The 19,030-nt window shown below is 53.2% G+C and overlaps 1 protein-coding gene across 1 annotated transcript; it reads left to right on the plus strand.

Annotated features, from left to right (window-relative positions):
• Positions 1 to 1,754: 1,754 nt before the first annotated feature.
• On the plus strand, positions 1,755 to 17,017 carry LOC133359063 (excitatory amino acid transporter 5-like). Its single transcript, XM_061577444.1, is given in 14 exon segments — positions 1,755 to 3,201; positions 3,780 to 3,936; positions 4,907 to 4,986; positions 5,674 to 5,889; positions 6,037 to 6,079; positions 6,233 to 6,486; positions 6,976 to 7,223; positions 7,780 to 7,879; positions 8,060 to 8,293; positions 8,426 to 8,620; positions 9,108 to 9,242; positions 9,710 to 9,806; positions 15,436 to 15,603; positions 15,605 to 17,017. Coding segments are annotated over 13 exon segments (2,259 nt in total). The 5' UTR covers positions 1,755 to 3,201; positions 3,780 to 3,789; the 3' UTR covers positions 15,947 to 17,017.
• Positions 17,018 to 19,030: the final 2,013 nt, after the last annotated feature.

Genomic DNA, 19,030 nt, shown 5'->3' on the forward strand with positions numbered 1-19,030 from the left:
GACACAACAACACGGGGCAGTGTGGCGGTGAGTCATGCTCAGGGCGCAGCGCGGCTTGGTAGACACAGCGATAATCCCAGCGGAGATGCGCGGAGAATTGCAGAAAGGGAAGGGCGCGGGCTATGCCAGCCGGCGTGAGTGCACAGCGCTCATGGCCACTTCCGTAGCAATCCTCTTTAGGACAACATCTGTAAATGACGAGCCACCTCATCATCACAGCACAATAACAATGATGATGATGATGACGATGCATATTTTGAAACCGGCCAAGTGCTCAGTGACAAAGCGAGCGGCTCGCAATTGGAAGTTCGCGAGTTCCAATCCTGGATGGGGTGGGGGTTGACTCAGCCCATCACCTCTCCCTCCATCCGAGGTCGATTAAATGGGTACCACTTTGTGGGGGTGTCAACGGCGATTGTCGTAAGTAAAATGTCACCCACCCTCCAAAGGAACGTGGACTTTCCACCGCTAGCTCTACAGGTCTGCAAACGGGAGTACAGCACCGCCTCCGATTTGCGTTTGTTCACTGTGTTCGAATGTCTTCTGTCAAGTGGTAATGCTTTTGTTGTTTTTGTCTCGAATTCTATTCGCTCGCTCACTCTACCTTTCGTGCTCGCTTTGTCTGATTGCGGCGCCGGGGGTCACGCTCGCACGTGAGGCTCTGCCGGTTTAACAAAAGCACTACACTAGAAACAACATTCGTAGTGACAATACGCGGCACTCTATTTAACGAGATCAATGAATGAAAACATGTTATGACTGCGAGGCCCGGCGACGGCGCTGCGCGGCTCTGGAGGATTTAGCGGAGATCCTGACGCATAGGCTTAGAGATCGGTCACACCAGGACCTTGACCCCTTCTAATCCCCATGACCCCTCCATATCCGTGTAGAGGTCCAAATCCCCTCGCTCGAGCAGGAGCGGGGGGGGGGGGGGCTGTTGAGGAGGGGTTGCGAGGTGCCGTCGTGGATACACGACGTGTACACGTGATTATTGGATCTAAAAATCTGAACTTAAATGCGCACCCGGTATGATGTGTAAACATCGGCACGAGGGAGACAAAGGCAGCCGGCCGTAGTACTGATCACCCACCCCTGGTGTGCCTTTCTGGAACTTGCTCCTGCAGCCTGTTGCGACTACACGGGGGGTCTTTGTCTCTTTGTGACGCGTGGTCACCTGGTTGGGTGAGCAAGCGGCTCACAGCCGGCAAGTTTGTGAGTTCACATCTTGAATCCTGGTTGGGGGGTGGTGGACATCATTCCTCCATTGTCGATACAATGACATCTATCTACCTACACATTCACCTACCTAGCACCTTATACGTTCACCTAAACATAAGTACCACTTTGTGGGTAGGTCAGTAGTGGTTGTCGCCGAGACAGAGTCGCCCCCGTCATAGTAACGTATACATTCCACCCCTGGCTTTGTAGGGCTGTGAACAGGAGATGAACACCGATGCCTCAATGTGGATTCGAGCAGCAGGAATCACTCCGACGTCGAATGTTCAACAACGAGAAAGCGCCAAGATCCCCGCTCGCAAGGCGCGCGAGAGACGCGATCGGCCCAACGCCTTAGTGCTCGTTAGCGGAGCAGGAAATCACTCGCACGAGAAACGCTCCACGCCCCGAACCGAGACACTTGACGGCATCGCACGGGATGGAGTGGGGCTCACGCGATAGCGAATCAACGCCGAGCAATCATTGCTCCCATGGACGGCACGAACCGGACCCTCGCTGCTGCTGTCACATCTGGTTGTGCAGCGCCAGGCTCCCACCGCATTGCTGCACCACACAAGGTCCAGAGTGAAGCAGCACTCGGGGTCATTGATGGTCCCGCACTCGTTGGTTCACTGGCGGTCAATCGCCTCCTTATCACTTTTTAATCGCGACTGCAGTGGCGGCTGTTCCCTCGGGTTACCAGACACTGAATCGTCTCATCCACACAGTTTTCAACCACCACACTGCAGGTCAGAGCAAGACTCACTCACTTACCCACTCACCCACACACTCACCACATTGCAAGTCACTCACTTCTCTTTCTGCTTCTTCCCTCGCACTGCTCCACTCTGGAATTCCCTTTCCCACCATCATCGTCATCTCTTCCCGCAAAGATCTTACAACAATAATAACCGTGCTTAATTCATGAAACGTGTTAACGCTTATCTATGACCACTTCAACAGCACTGTTTGTTGCTGACCGCTTGACGTTTTGGCCCTTTGATAAGCAACTGTGTTAAAAAATAATCACATATGGGCGAGTGGGTGTTTCTTCGGGTGCGTGGGCAGGTGAATAGGTAAGTGGGTGGGTAGGTGAGCTAAAGGGTAAGGTCGTGGATAACTGGGTAGGTTTATTGGTAGGTGAGCCAGTGGATGAGTGGGTAGGTGAGTCAGTGGCTGAGTGGGTGTGTAGATTTATCAACACTTGCAGGCGAGCTGCTCAGAAACAGCAGCAAGGCGACACTCCATGTGCCCTGCCCCTACGCGCGTCACGCGTCCACCACACCGCACGCACAATCCTCTCAGCCTTGTCTCGACCACCAACTCGAAAGAGTTTGTTTCGCTGTTGCTTGTTGGTTCAGCCACATCATTCAACTGCTTTGGAGGCGGTGGCCTAGACAATTACACGGTCGCCCGTTTCTCCTCTCGGTGATGTTCGTGCCGCGCGGATTACCCGAGATTACTCCCGGGTCTCGCAAAGCCGAGGGGATTTGTTGCTACGCAGTGGCTCAGACAAATGCTTTGAGCCTTTGGCGAGCGGTGTCGGGGATGGGAGAATCGCGGCGCTCGCGAGTGGCCCTCCCCGGCCCTTCTCGCGTCAGCCGGCGGTCCAGGCCCTAACTGAATCCAAACCAACCGGTGCGGTTTGTCGCTGGCCGCTTTACGCATTGCGCATCTGGACCCTGCGCGCAGAAACTGGGGGTCAACAGCAAATGGCGTAACCGAACGGTTTGGGTTTTTTTTGTTCTGTTAACCAGTTTTCGTAGTGGCACCGTGGATTGTTGCTCCGGTTCGAGTGTCTGTCAGGCATGGAGCCCGGTTCGTGACAGAGCAGGGGGGCAGCCGAGGGACGCTGACGGGGAGCGAGTGGCGGTGGAGCGGATGCGCAGCGCTGGCGGGGGACGCCGAGCGCTGGTGGAAGCCTCGCTGATGCCAACCAACGAGCCAGCAAGGGTGGACTGCGAGATGCCGTGCAACTTTTGAAAAGTAAAATCTGGCAGCGATCGCCTGGTTCGTTTCGTTGTTGTTCGGAAGCGGAAATCGCCACGGTTTTGCCGATAAATTTGTGTCTTAACCTGGCATTGAAATCGTAAGCTGCAGGAATATCAGCGTCATCAGCAGAAGCATTATCATCAGCAGCAGGCAACACCTTAATATTGGATCTGCGGCGACATCAACACCAGCAGCAGGATGTAAAGAACCTGCGTGGGAAACACGACTGAGTAGAGACCTGCATCAGCAGCAGCAGCGCCAGCAGAACACAACCATCAGCTGCACCACCACCACCAGGGGCCTCAGCAGTCATCTCAGCATCAGCACCACCACCGCCAGTGCCGACCGTCGTAAACTCCACCATCACAACTCACCGCCGCCACCAGCCCCAACAGCATCACCACCACTAACCGGTAGGACCATCACTATCACCACCACTCACCACCAGCTCAGGCAGTGTCACCTCCACTCTCACATACACCACTCACCCGTAGTACCATCACTATCCACACCACTCACCCGTAGCACCATCAGTATCACCACCACTCACCACCACTACCACTCACCGGCAGGCACAGCAGGATGGCGTGCGCAGCGACGAGCAGCACAGCGTGGCTCCGCGTCAAGGCGTCCGTGCTGCAGAACCTGCTGCTCATCCTCTCCGTTATGTCGGTGATCGTGGGCTGCCTCCTGGGCTTCCTGCTGCGAGCCAAGCAGCTCTCCCAGCAGGTGACGAGCTCCCAGCACGCGCGCCACACGCCTGCGAAGTCGGTGTGAGTCTGCGTGTGTGATACCTGTCGACAGGTGTGTGTCTATGTGTGTGATACCTGTGCAGAGGTGTGTGTGTGACACCTGTCAAGAGATGTGTGTGTGTGTGACACCTGTCAAGAGATGTGTGTGTGTGTGACACCTGTCAAGAGATGTGTGTGTGTGTATGTGACACATGTCAATAATGTTGCCCGCTCGCAGGCACGGGGTTTCTCCAGGTGCTCCGGTTTACTCCCAAATGTCTCAACTCATTGTCTGAAAACGTCTCAATATATAGGGGACTGCAGAACCTGGGCAGTTGTTAGTGCCGACTCACCGCCTGTCTGCCTTCCCGCGTGTCCGTGGTTCGTCAGCGACTATGAGACTGCGAATTGCATCAGCGAAGACGTGACATTAAACTAAAATTAACAATACGAGGTGTGTGCGAGGCGTGTGATAGGTGTGTTCACTTCGTGTGCAGGTGTCTGCAGATGAGGCACACGTGCCTTGGCCGTGTAAGCCAGTCACGCCAAGAATCGTCAACATAACGTCGAGGAAGTCAGAATATTTGACCCCAAATTTACTTTGACTTCCTGCACCTTGTTCTGAAGACACCTGCCGCAGTTTCAAGCCAAACGTCGTGAATCAAATCGCTGCTCAATGTAGGCCCTGAGATTTGTTCTCCAACTCATCGGCGCTGATCTGAGCTACAACAACAATCAGTGCATTAACTGCTTGTACACCACGTGACAAGTGAACATGCGTTCGGCTGTGTCGTGTGATGTAAGGCCTACGACACACATTTGGGCATGAAATGGCTTCACCCAATTATGAATTACAAATCATATCAGTTGCGCAAAGCTCCTCCGTGTTAACCTTTGGATTCGTTTGGCCCGATGGTGAGTCTCTGGTGTGCTGTGCTCTGTAAAGCGCCTGGTCGTCTGCCCTGCAGGAGATCCAGTACCTGGCTTTCCCGGGTGAGCTGCTCATGCGCATGCTCAAGATGCTCATCCTACCCCTCGTCACATCCAGGTACGGGACACCTGTGTGTATGCGTGTTGTGATGAGCGGTGGTGCAGTGGTTAGCGAGTTCATATCCTGGGAAGGGTTGACTCTTACCATCACCCCTCCGGGGTTGATACAATGAGTACCATTTTGTGGCGAAGATGAAGTGGTTGTCCTATGGATATACTCGCCCCCGTCATAGAAATGTGGAAGTTCCACCATTGGCTCAGGGCCGTAAACGAAACATGAGCACCAATGCGTCGATGTTGCTCAGTAGAGCAGGAACTCACTTTAACTCTTAGACTCTGAACTTGGCAAAACCGTTTCAAGCGACGGCCCTCTGACAGGGCGGAGAGGCGCATCAAAGCGTTTAGTGCATTACGCTGCGGCCGCGTTGCCTTGGGCTGGAATTAGCGACGTCCCCAGGTCTCCTCCGTTCCACTCGGGGCTCGGAACAGGGGCCTTTTGACCCATATTCCCTGAGCCGTGGGATTAAGTGCAGTGTAACTCTACGCGAAGACGCAGGTGGCGGAGTACTATGACGATCGCCAATGGCACGATGCCAGGTGGTACACCTGAATGCGACTCACAGGACGGAGCAGAGAGAGCACTCGGCCCACAGACCCCTGCACTGCTGTCGCCAACTCTCCGTTTGATGTTTTGTTTTTACGTTTAAACGAAACTCTGTCATTTAAAACCGTGCTGTGCCTGCAGCCTCATCTCTGGCCTGGCCGCCCTGGACAGCAAGACGTGCGCCCGCCTGGGCCTGGTGACGGTCTCCTACTATCTGAGCACCACGCTGCTCGCCGTGGTCATCGGCATCGTGCTGGCGTGCGCCGTGCACCCGGGCAGCGCGGCGCAGCGCGACGGCCGCGACCAGGGAGGCCGCAGCCTGCCAAGCTCGGCGGACGCCCTGCTCGACCTCATACGGTGGCCACGGGGCCTGCGCCGGCCACGACACGCCGACCCTCCACACTCTCCACTTGTTCCGCCGAGAGATTATGACCGCCGGTTCACTTGTTGCTGCTGTTGCTGCTGTTGAGCGACTTTTCCAATGTCACCGCACTCTCGTTGCAGAAACATGTTTCCAGCCAACCTCGTGGAGGCAACGTTCCAGCAGGTGAGACCCACACAGATCTCTCCACACAGATCTCTCCGCGGAGATGGAGCCACGAAATCAGCCCGTGTTGGCGGATTGGGAAGGCCTTCATCCAGCAGTGGATAGATCACGGCCGATGACGATGATGAGGGCGACGATGATCTGTTTTCTCAGTACCGCACCAATATGGTTTCCGTGGTGAAGCCGCGAAACGAGACTCCGCACCTCGTGTCACCCATCACGTCGTCAACAGGCACCACCCTGCCTCCCAACATCACGAGTGGTGGAGGTGCTGGTAGAGGTGGTGGTCGTAGCAAATGGGCTCCAACTAAGCGACCAGCCCCCTCACAGCACCAGCAACACCAGCAGCAGCGACAGCAGCGACAGCATAGCCAGCAGCAGCAGCAGGAGCACCCGGCCAGACACGGGTGAGTAAAGTCAACTGTGTGAGCGTGGTTCTCCCCTAGGTCGACGCATCCTCAAATGAGTAGCTGGTGTAGTGTAAACATCTCCACTATGGAGACAAAGGCGCCGGTTGTGGTGCTGGCCACCCACCCCCTCATGTGCCGTTTCGGCTTTCATAGGTGCTCGCAAACAGCACTTGCCCTCAGAGTCTGTTGAATGCAATACGGGGGATCTTTGTCTATGTGTGCCAGTGTGTGGTTCTCTGGTTGCCTCCCGTAGCTAAAAAACAAAGCCACACAATGTTACCGCCGTTGGCCAAACTTCCCGATGCCGAGAAGTTCCTCGATTGGGATGAGAGACGTCAAGAGCATCATTGCCACGTTTGGCAGGACCCTCCTGAAAAGGAGTTTAGAGACTTTTGTCGTTAATCAAGCGTCGTAGAGGAATACTTATAATAGTAATAACACACTCCAGCCACACGAAACCATTGGTTCTCTTTACTCTTCATCCAGAGCGGGCGATGAGGTGGAGACGATTGAAGGCCGACCGCACTTCGTGTTTCACGTCGTGGCGGAGGATGATGACGACGATGGTGACGGGGATGGTGACGACGGCGGCAGCGGCGGTGGAGGCGGCATTGCCACGGAGAGGGTGCTGGTGGAGATGGTTACGCTGCCGCCCCGCGTGTATTACCGGAGCGTCCCGGGCACCAGCGCGGGAATGAACGTCCTGGGAATCGTCATCTTTTCAGCCACCATGGGTGCGGCTTCCATTCCGACGTAGACAATGTAACCTCGTGACGGTGTTACCTCGTATTGCCTCGTGACGGTGTTACCTGGTGACAGTGTTATCTCGTGTTACAATGGCTTTGCGTGGAACTAGAAGCCATGTCCTTTCTGACCTGTAACCGTCTGTGCAGTTCACCAGCGATGGTGCAAGCAAGCCCCACTCTGCCGACAAGAGTTGAACCAATGCTGCTAATATGATGCACTCCCAGAATGCCGTTTGGTCGATGGGATGTGTAAATAAAATACTTCATGTGGAAGGACAGATGTGTGAAGGAGGTGAATTGTCCACGGATTCGTGTTCTTTATCGATAACAATGCTCCTGGAAAGCTGAAGCGGACTGAGGCAGGCACAGCAATGGGGAGAAATGCGTTTGAGCAGAAACGCAATCGGAACGACGCGAGTTGACGTCCTGGTTGTGGGGAGGTTGAATCGCCCTTGCCAACGCACAACGTTGGTCTGCCGTTTCCAGTTGGGTGGGCAATGCGGGTGACGTGGCTGTGTGCTGGCGCTCGCGACGTGTGCTCTAGGGGTGATGCTCGGCAAGATGGGACACAACGGCTTGCCGCTTGTCACGTTCTGCCAGTGTCTCAACGAGGCTGTGCTGCGCATTGTATCCGTCACTGTGTGGTGGGTCTCACCACCGGCACACACTAGCAACACCACCAGTACCACCAATGACACTCACGCACTACCAATACTACCAATGCCACTATTCCTTTACCAACAGCACCACCACCACAATGAACCCACTCCTCCTCCTTGCACCACCACAACCTCTCTGGCCTCCCGTCCGCCCGGTCTCCCCAGGTACTTCCCGCTGGGCATCGTGTTCCTGGTGGCCGCCAAGGTGCTGGAGATGGACGACCCATCCCAGCTGGGCCGGCGCCTGGGCCTCTACTCGGCCACGGTGGTGGCGGGGCTGGTGCTGCACGGCCTTGTCGTGCTGCCCTGCATCTACTGCGCCGTCACTCGCCGCAACCCCGTGGCCTTCGTGCGTGGCATGCTGCAGGCCCTGCTCATTGCGCTCGCCACCTCCTCCAGGTGCCCGCCGGCCTCGCCGCCATGGCCGATAGCCGGATGGCCAGCCCGACGGGGCCGCCACGGGAGCCCAACGTCGTTGTCTCCGTCGTGTGACCGTTGTCGTCGTTGTTGTCGCTGTTGTCGTGATGGTAGCTCGGCGACGCTGCCCATCACGTTCCGCTGCCTGCTGGAGAACAACCACATCGACCGTCGCATCGCACGCTTCGTGCTGCCGGTGGGGGCCACCATCAACATGGACGGCACTGCACTATACGAGGCCGTGGCGGCCATCTTCATCGCCCAGGTCAACGGCTACGAGCTGGACCTCGGCCAACTCGTCACCATCAGGTGCCTCCTCCTCATCCTCCTCCCTGCCAAACCCTGCAACCTGCGCCGGGGATGCCGTGACCCAGCGGTAGAGTGGCGTTTGCCACTTGCAGAGGTTCGCGGATCGAATGTGGTGGCTGTCCTGATTAAGACTGCGGTGGTGGTGGTGCTGTATTTATAAAAAAAATTACTACGACGCACCATCCGATTCACTCGCGGTAAGAACGTTAAGGATGCATGACGCCATTCGCAAGCGAAGGCCATAGTATGTCAGCATCACGGTCCAAATTTGAAAATTAGTCAATTACTATCACGCAGCAGCAGCAGCACTCATCACCCCCATCACAAAAACTTGGCAGGACCCTCCTGTGAAGAGTTGAATCTTTCTTCATGCTACCTGGATAAACAAGCGAAATAATAATAAAACAGTAGCCGTGCGTGTGTGTGACCATGAGAGTCTCTACATAATATTCCGTGCCTCTGCGTGCATCTCCTCGGGACTCGTCAGCATCACGGCCACGGCAGCCAGCATCGGCGCCGCCGGGATTCCACAGTCGGGCCTCGTCACGATGGCCATCGTGCTCACGTCCGTGGGGCTGCCCAGCGAGGACATCTCCCTCATCGTCGCCGTCGACTGGGCGCTGTGGGTACACACGCACGCAAGGCAAAGCTCCCCCTTGTAGCCCACACGGTCTGTAGGGGCAAGTGCCGGGGGGGTCGTGCGGCTGTCGTCCCGTCCTGGCGGGCGACGATACCAATGGCCGCCATTCAGCTGGTGACATCACTGCGGCGCTTGTGTCAGGCTAGGTGCACTTCGAGGCCAGTAAAGTGTGGAAGTGTGGAAGGCTCCTAGTTGACAAGAGGCCATGGGACAGACTCAGCTGTCATGGGTTGACTGACATGACTGGCAGACGACAATAACCACACACGCCTACCACACAGAGACAAGCACACACAATAGACTAGCGGAGAGATACAGAGACACGCGCTTATCATGTGTTTCCATCTGTCTGTCCATCTAACCTGCACTCTGTCCATCTCTCAGCGTGTCCATCTAACCTCGTGTCCGTGCATGTGTCTGTGTGTGCGGGTCTTTGTCTCTGGCTGCAGGGACCGGTTCCGGACTATGGTGAATGTTCTGGGTGACTCCCTGGGAGCCGGGATCATATCTCACATCTGCCGCAAGGAGTTCCAACAGCTGGACGGGGTGAGTCCATCAGCATCACCATCAGCCATGGTCTATCTACTGCTGGATGAAGCCCTCCCCCCCAAAGCCATTGTCACCTCTCACGACGGTGACGGTTGGGGTGCCCAGCGGTGGAGCGAGCGGCTCACAGCGATCAGAAGGTCGTGAGTTCAGATCACTGGTTTGGGGGGGTGGGGTTGACTCAGCACATCATCATCCCTCCCTCCGGGGTCCATAAAATTTGCACCACTTTGTGGGGAAGTCAACAGTGGTTGTGCTATGGAGAGACTTGCACCACCCCCCTTACCCCCGCCAGAGGAATATGGAATTTCCACCACTGGTTCTGCAAGGCTTCAAACAAGAGATGAGCACCAATGCCTCAATGTTAATTCGAGCAGACAGTCACTGAATTTTTACATTCAAAATCGATAATGACTTAATTCATATTCTTAGGGTCTTTTGGTAAAGTCACGTAGATAGGTTCAAAGAAAATAACAAAAAATTACGACTTTTCTATCGCAACACAAGCGTTCGTGATCAGTAAGAGGGGGTTAGCTTCTAAAGGTAAAATGTTTATAAAGGTTTGAAATGAGCGTAGCCCAAATGTCAGCAGCCAATGTTAAATGTAAGTGGGGGGCAGCGACCACGACGGTGGTGGGTTTGTCCACCAATCAAAGGGCTACCCAGTAAAAATTAGCATGACAATGTAAGATCTTTGAGCAGGCTCCACGGCAAGCGCCCTGAGGTGTCTATGTTAACGTGAGAGATTAGCATGTTAATGGAAGATCGCAAAGCAAACACTTCGAGCTCGGTGAGCGAGGTGGCTGTGGTTAGGGTGAGAAATTCTACCTACTCTTTGGTTCTTTCGGTAAAGTCACGTAGATATAAAACACAATAAATTAAATCGACTAATTCTGGATTTGAAGTTTTCGTGACTGCAAGAATCCATACTCTTTGGTTCTTTCGGTAAAGTCACGTAGGTGATTATTTTTTTTTATCACGACGTGTCGATTGCAACACAAGCAATCATCATCAGGTGGGAAAACCACAGCAATATTTTTTTGCTGAAGAGGGAGAGAGAGTTGCCGTAGTAAGAGGTAGTATAGGTAAGAAAGGGGGGAGGAGCAAGGGGGCGGGGAAGGAGGGGTGGGGGTGTGGGGTAGCGCTGTGTGGACGCGAGGAGGAGTACGTGAGGCTGGGGGGGGGGGGGGTAGGCGGGGCTGGGAGTGGTAGGCCGAGAGAGCTGGTGATGCGGAGGAGAGGTTAACTTGAATAAGTATAACCCGTAAAAACAAAGTTTTTCACTCTAAATCCTTTATATGCGTGGCGGCTAGAGTCCTCTTGTCCTCTAGCTTGAGATGGCTGCCACCTATGGGTCAGATGATTGTCTGCAGTATTAAACAATTGGTAATTAAATATTTAATTTGTTTTCCCTAAACAGTGTAAAATTTTGGAAAAATTTCACGAACATTAATTGTCTCGCACAACGAGTCTGTGTGCAAAATGTCAACTCGATTGGATCACGGGAAGTGGGTTAAAAAACGACCGAAAGGTTTGCACGGTCGTAAGCAAGCAAGCAAGCACGCAAGCAAGCAAGCAAGCGAACTTAATATAAAGGATTTAAAAATAGAGTAGTCGTACCCGGGTTTTACCTGGTTAATAACATCCTTCCAAGATTTCTCAATTCGTATCCATCTTCTCGGTTGAAGTTATGTCTATGTTTATATATCTGGATGGCTTCATGAACAAACCTTTGTTATTAAACAGGTAAAACCATAACTGCTTTGTAGCGGTTGTTGTCTATCATATCTGCCGGGTACGACTACTCTATTTTTAAATCCTTTATATTAAGTTCGCTTGCTTGCTTGCTTGCGTGCTTGCTTAGGACCGTGCAAATCTTTCGGTCGTTTTTTAACCCACTTCCCGTGATCCAATCGAGCTGACATTTTCCACACAGACTCGTTGTGCCGAGACAATTATTGTTCGTGAAAAAAAATGTCCCAAAATTTTACACTTTTTAGGCAAAAAAATTATTTTTACATATATTAAAATAGAACGCATTCATGGCTTTGGCTGAACGTCAGAGTGTAAGAGCCCAGAGCGTAACCCCTCCACAGGCCGTGGCGGAGTAGCGCAGTTGGTAGCGCCCTCGCTTCCCATGCCAAAGGTCGCGGGATCGATCCCCGCGTCCTCCACAGGCGAATATATTTTTAAATCCTTTATATGAAGTTCGCCTGCCACGCATATAAAGGATTTATAGTGAAAAACTTTGTTTTTACGGGTAAATTTTCCGAGTTAACCTCTCCTCCACATCCCCAGCTCTCTCGGCCCTCCCACTCCCAGCCAGCCCGCCTACACCCCCCCCCCCCAACTGGCCTCACGTACTCCTCCTCGCGCCCACGCAGCGCTACCCATCCCCCTACTCCACACCCCCACCCCTCTCCTCTCCACCTTGCTCCTCCCCCCTTTCTTACCTATATTATCTCTTACCACGGCAACTCTCTCTCCCACTTCAGCAACAAAAAATTCTTGCTGTGGTTTTCCCACCTGATGATTGCTTGTGTTGCAATCGAAACGTTGTGATTTAATTTATTTTATTTAATACCTACGTGCCTTTACTGAAAGAACCAAAGAGTATGGATCCCTGCAGTCACGAAAATAACAACTAGCATCGGAAGGTGGTAGGATGGCAACATCACAGTCAGTTTTGACTTGAACCGGTTAATAATGTCCTTCCAATGATTGCTCAGTTTATACCCATCTTCTCGATTGAAATTGTGTCTGTTTCTATATATATGGATGGCTTCCTGAACGAATATTTGTTGATAGCCAGTGGGTTTGCAGAGTTCCTTCGTCTAAGAGAAATACATTTCGTGCGTGCCCACCGCATTAAACAATGATCAGCCACGGCCGAGGTATTGGTCCTACCATGTTTCAGATCTGCCTTATGTTCACGAACACGGTCCGAGACATGTCGCTTAGTTTCCCCAATGTAACTACTGCCGCAGACACGGCTTAGTTTGTAGACGCCAGGGTATTGCATGTCAGGGATCACATCCTTCACAGATGGGATCAGATCACAAATTTTATATGCTGTGTTAAATCGAACCTGGATCTTGTGTTTGCTCATGATTTTGGAACTCTTTTTAGTGACCCCTGCTGTGTATGACAAGGTGATGGTTTTAATTGGATCCTCAGATGGTTCTTTCCCAACGGTTGGGGTGATAGCTTTACGGATTGTGTAGTCTAAATACCCATTCATCTTGAGAGCTTAGTGTACGTCTTCCAGTTCACTGGCTAGGTGATGATGGTCGGAAATACATCGAGCTCTATGGTGGTGTAGAGGGAATTCTTCTGGGAAGGATGGTGGTGGGAGTCAGGTTAAGATATGCATCCGTATGGGTGGCCTTCCTGTAGACAGTGTTCCATTGAGCCATCTGGTCTCCTTTCGATTAAAACATCCAAGAATGGTAGCTTGCCATCCTTTTCCACCTCCATGGTGAATTTGATGGCTGGGTTTATGGAGCTGATGTGGTTGAGGAATTGGTTCAGAGCTGGTCGGCCATGTGGCCATATGACAAACGTGTCATCTACGTACCTCTTCCACAAGGATGGACATAGAGTGGATGCCTGGATGGCATCTGTCTCAAAAATTTCCATGAAAACATTGGCTACAACTAGAGATAAGGGAGAACCCATTGGGGTACCATCAACTTGTTTGTATAATGTACCATTCCAGGTGAAGTAAGTATTGTTGAGGCAGTGTCTCACCTTGGCTGGTACATCAGCATTCAGTCCATGTTGGACCAAACCTTCAATGATTACAATGGTGTCAGGCACAGGAACTTTGGTAAACAAAGAGACTACATGAAAACTAACGAGCAAATCTAGTGAGATGTCCTTAATTAACGATACCAAGTGAGCTGAGTTAAGTACAGCTGAGGTGGTCTTACCAGTTAATGGTTGTAAGGTCTCAGACAGAAATCGGGCCAGTTTGTAGGTGGATGAGTCAATGGTGGAGACGATAGGACGAAGGAGTGTACCCTATTTATGGATTTTTGGTAAATCCATAAAGAGTGGTCTAGCAGCAGAGGGTTTTAAGAAAACCGCTTGGTTGGTTCAATTAAAGATGTCAAATCGGTGATGATCTTGTTGGTTTTCGTAACGAGGTTGTTGGTGGGATTTCTTAAAATTTTGTATAGCTACCATCATTAAGTAGGTCCTGAATTTTGTTATTGTATGTGGTTTTGTCCATGATGACTGTGGCACTGCCCTTGTCAGCTGAGAAGATGACTATTTCATCTCTCTTTTTTAATTGAGAAAACTCAAAGCGCTCATCCTTACTGATGTTGCTAATAGGTGCCTAAGCGTTTTTGAAGATTACAGCGACTTCTGATCTTGCCACGTCTGCAGTAATGTGTCCTAAACCCATAAGGGCTACGTAAACCTGGCCAATAAAATATTCAACTGGGATGTGTTTAGGGACTGCAAAATTCCACCCTTTATCTAGAACGGACATTAGGCTGTCAGAAATTAGACTGTTACTCTGATTGATAACAATCTTTTCAACGTCTAACTTTTTAACGTGTGGATCTGGCTTCTTCTTGGAAAAGAGGTTGAACTTGGAAATCAGGTTATCTTTGCATTTAGCTGACTGAAGAGGCTGTCGTGTTATCTACAGGTTCCCAATCAGATGTAGACATTTTTTCCGCCAATGTTAAGTGTGATTTCAAGAGAGTCTTGTCTAAATTATGTACTTCAAATCGGAGAAATCTTATTCTTTCTGAGATCAGAGCTAAGCTGGCCCTGAACAAGATCCGTTTAGCATTGTGAGAAGTCACAGCAGCAGATGTCAATGTAAAGGCGATCGGTATTACCTTAGTTTCGCAGCATCTCTTCAGGAATGTGAGCGACTCGATCAGATGAGCCTTCTTGTCTCGAAGTTTGTTAAATATCTAATAGATTGTGTGGAAACCCTCCTCGTAGAGGCGGTTAAATCTTGACTTAAAGCTTTCAGTGACTCCAGGAATTAACATTCTTTGGGTCTTTCGGTAAAATCACGTAGATAGATTTTACATTAACAGGTAAAATGTAGCACCCTAACACAGCCACCTCGCTCACTGAGCTCGAGGTTTTTGCTGTGTAATCTTCTATTAACATGCTAATCTCTCACGTTAACATAGCCACATCAGGGCGCCCGCCGTGGAGGCTGCTCAATGATCTTACATTATCATGCAAATTTTCACTGGGCAGCCCTTTGATTGGTGGAAAAACCCACCACTGTCGCGGTCGCTGCCCACCACTTATATACATTGGCTGCTGACATTTGGGCTATGCTCATTTCAAACCTTAATAAACAGTTTACCTTTAGAAGCTAACTGCCTCTTCCTGATGACGAGCGCTTGTGTTGCGATCGAAACGTCATAGTTTTCTTTGAACCTATCTACGTGACTTTACCGAAAGACCCAAATAATATCATTATTATAGTATTATAATAAAGCTAAAGGTAAGGTCGCTACTCGCAAGGCGTTGGAGAGACGTGATCGGTGAACCCGTCCCCTCGAACATATCGGACCAGCACGTGTAGTCTGATACACTGTGTATATCTCTCTCTCTATATCGCTATACAATCATTATTACAACTCCGCAGGGACAACGGATCGTGGAGTTGAAGAGCATGAGGCTGCCCCACGTCGCGATGCAGCGCAATGGCGCGGTGATCCCAGGGGTCAAACTGCCCCGCCGAGCGGCCACCTACCCCCGGCACGGCCGCCATAGCGGCGGCGATGGCGGCGGCGGTGACAGCGGTGGCGGTGCAGTGCACTGGGACGTGGCTGCCGGCGAGCCCCCGCGATCCCCGGTCACGCTCGTGCCGCGCGGCCACACTGCGCCGCGAGTACTGGAGGTCGCGCTGCGGCGTGGGGAATAGCAGCGGCAGCACCACCAGCATCCGCACCTCACGGGCAGCGGGGGCTGCTGGGGTAGCGGGAGGAGGCAGAGGAGCGGGGGAGGCTGTGGACGAGTGCGAGGACCGGACGACGAGAGGCGGCGAGCGAGCGGACGCGTGCGTCGTCATCGACATGAATGGTGATGATGACGATGATGACGTCGTCGTGGTCATCGACTCGTCAGAAGACACCGACTCGGAGTCCATCCTGTGAACTATGAACTCCCCATGGGGCGGGGGGGGCGTTGAGGAGATCGGTTGTGTAGATCGGGTTAGACATCGGGCTTAGGGTGAGTGTCTGGCTGGCTAGTGTCTGGTTAGTGGCATACTTCTCTGATTTTTCAGATGTTGTTGTGGAGAATATAAGTAACCCAATAACTCTGTAGAAAATTTGCCTCCTTAACATATGTTTCCCTCCACATAAACATTAAAAGTAGTTTTTACAAATCCCATCAGCCACGCTGCCTTCCGAGAGTCGATCATTTCAGTGGCATTGATCCAGTACGAAATAACGTTCAGACAGGTTTAAACACTGCGTGTCTCATCAGCACATTCAGGGTTGTTTGAACCAGTGCTGGTGAACTGCCAGATGTTTGTAGGCAAGGACCCTGTCTGTTCATAACGAGTCACAGCCACGCCTGTGTTGAACCGCAAGACTTTTCAATCTACCAATGTTGTTCCATGTGACGATGAATTAAAATTAAGGTTTTTTTTACCGCATAACAAAAAACTTTCAAAAACCAAACCAATAAAATATGAAGTGCTTTTTGTAAAACGTATAAATATTCTACTGTGCTGTTCTCGCTGTGTCTCTCTGTGTGTTTTTGTGTATATACATGTGTGTGTGGGGAGTAGTCGTGCATCGGTTAACGCACTGCGCTACGAACCCGTCCACCCAAGTTCGATTACTGCTCACGGCCAACATCAGTGACGAATATCCGAACCGGTACTGAGCCTCCCCTGGGTCGACTCAGCCTTAAATGAGTACCTGCTGGGGCTTGTAAACCTCAGCAACAGGGAGAGACAAAGGTGGTCACAGGCCGGGCGCGGTTCCGCCCACAACATTTCCTCGTAGGTGCCGCGCCGTGACGGCCTTCGTAGGCACTCGCTTAAAGATGCTGCCTCAACAGTCTGTGTGGGCTACACGGGGGACCTTTGTCTTTGTGCCTGCCCACACACGCACGGCATTCACTGTCATGGTCAGTCACCGCGTCACTCCCACTGTGTTCGTGCGGCTGTCACAGAGATTGATGTACGGACAACGTCTCCATTAAACGCGTTTCTTACTTTAGCAGTGCCGCTGTGTGTGATTCATTCCCCTGGCACTGGAGAGGCCACGGGACCCACAGGTCCACTCAGCGGAGAGGCCCAGAGGGCCACTCACGAGAGGCCACGGGGTCCTGAGGGCCACTCACCAGAGGCCACGGGGCCCTGGGGGCCACTCATGAGAGGGCACGGTGCCCAGAGGGTCACTCAGCAGAGAGGCCATGGGGCCCAGAGGGCCACTCACGAGAGGCCACGGGGCCCTGGGGGCCACTCACGAGAGGCCACGGGGTCCTGAGGGCCACTCATGAGAGGGCACGGTGCCCAGAGGGTCACTCAGCAGAGAGGCCACGGGGCCCAGAGGGTCACTCAGTAGAGAGGCCACGGGACCCAGAGGGTCACTCAGCAGAGAGGCCACGGTGCCCAGAGGGTCACTCAGTAGAGAGGCCACGGGGCCCAGAGGGTCACTCAGTAGAGAGGCCACGGGACCCAGAGGGTCACTCAGCAGAGAGGCCACGGGGCCCTGGGGGCCACTCTCCAGAGGCCACGGGACCCAGAGGGTCACTCAACAGAGAGGCCACGGGGCCCAGAGGGTCACTCAGTAGAGAGGCCACGGGGCCCTGGGGCCACTCAGCAGAGAGGCCACGGGGCCCAGAGGGTCACTCAACAGAGAGGCCACGGGGCCCAGAGGGTCACTCAGTAGAGAGGCCACGGGGCCCAGAGGGTCACTCAGTAGAGAGGCCACGGGGCCCAGAGGGTCACTCAGTAGAGAGGCCACGGGGCCCAGAGGGTCACTCAGTAGAGAGGCCACGGGGCCCAGAGGGTCACTCAGTAGAGAGGCCACGGGGCCCAGAGGGTCACTCAACAGAGAGGCCACGGGGCCCAGAGGGTCACTCAACAGAGAGGCCACGGGGCCCAGAGGGTCACTCAGTAGAGAGGCCACGGGACCCAGAGGGTCACTCAACAGAGAGGCCACGGGGCCCAGAGGGTCACTCAACAGAGAGGCCACGGGGCCCAGAGGGTCACTCAGTAGAGAGGCCACGGGACCCAGAGGGTCACTCAGTAGAGAGGCCACGGGGCCCAGAGGGTCACTCAACAGAGAGGCCACGGGACCCAGAGGGTCACTCAACAGAGAGGCCACGGGACCCAGAGGGTCACTCAACAGAGAGGCCACGGGACCCAGAGGGTCACTCAGTAGAGAGGCCACGGGGCCCAGAGGGTCACTCAACAGAGAGGCCACGGGACCCAGAGGGTCACTCAACAGAGAGGCCACGGGGCCCAGAGGGTCACTCAGTAGAGAGGCCACGGGGCCCTGGGGCCACTCAGTAGAGAGGCCACGGGGCCCAGAGGGTCACTCAGCAGAGAGGCCACGGGGCCCTGGGGGCCACTCTCCAGAGGCCACGGGACCCAGAGGGTCACTCAGCAGAGAGGCCACGGGACCCAGAGGGTCACTCAACAGAGAGGCCACGGGGCCCTGGGGGCCACTCTCCAGAGGCCACGGGGCCCAGAGGGTCACTCAGCAGAGAGGCCACGGGGCCCAGAGGGTCACTCAGTAGAGAGGCCACGGGGCCCTGGGGCCACTCAGCAGAGAGGCCACGGGGCCCAGAGGGTCACTCAATTAGAGAGGCCACGGGACCCAGAGGGTCACTCAGTAGAGAGGCCACGGGACCCAGAGGGTCACTCAGCAGAGAGGCCACGGGGCCCTGGGGTCACTCACCGAGGGCAGAAGGCGGCAGTGCAGCAACTCATGGTAGGGATTGTTCAACGATGACCGCTCCACAGGTAACAGATTGTAATAATAGGGGTTTTCCCTCGAGGACGCTAAAAGGCGTCCTCTGGTCGAGCACCAATTGGGTCGAGGCTCAAAAGAAAGCCGTCCCTTGGTGTGGACCAATCAGTTTCAAAGACAATGCATATATGATCACCGTGTGTTTTTGTTTGCATTTCGACTGCAAGTATTGTGGTTAATACATACATGAATCCTTGTAAAAAGGTTTAAGTTTTGTTGCCAGAAAAAAGGGGAAAACCCTATTAT

The sequence above is a fragment of the Lethenteron reissneri genome, chromosome 64 (genome assembly GCF_015708825.2).
Source record: "Lethenteron reissneri isolate LAM-NWPU_2019-01 chromosome 64, ASM1570882v1, whole genome shotgun sequence".
Lineage (NCBI taxonomy): Eukaryota > Metazoa > Chordata > Hyperoartia > Petromyzontiformes > Petromyzontidae > Lethenteron > Lethenteron reissneri.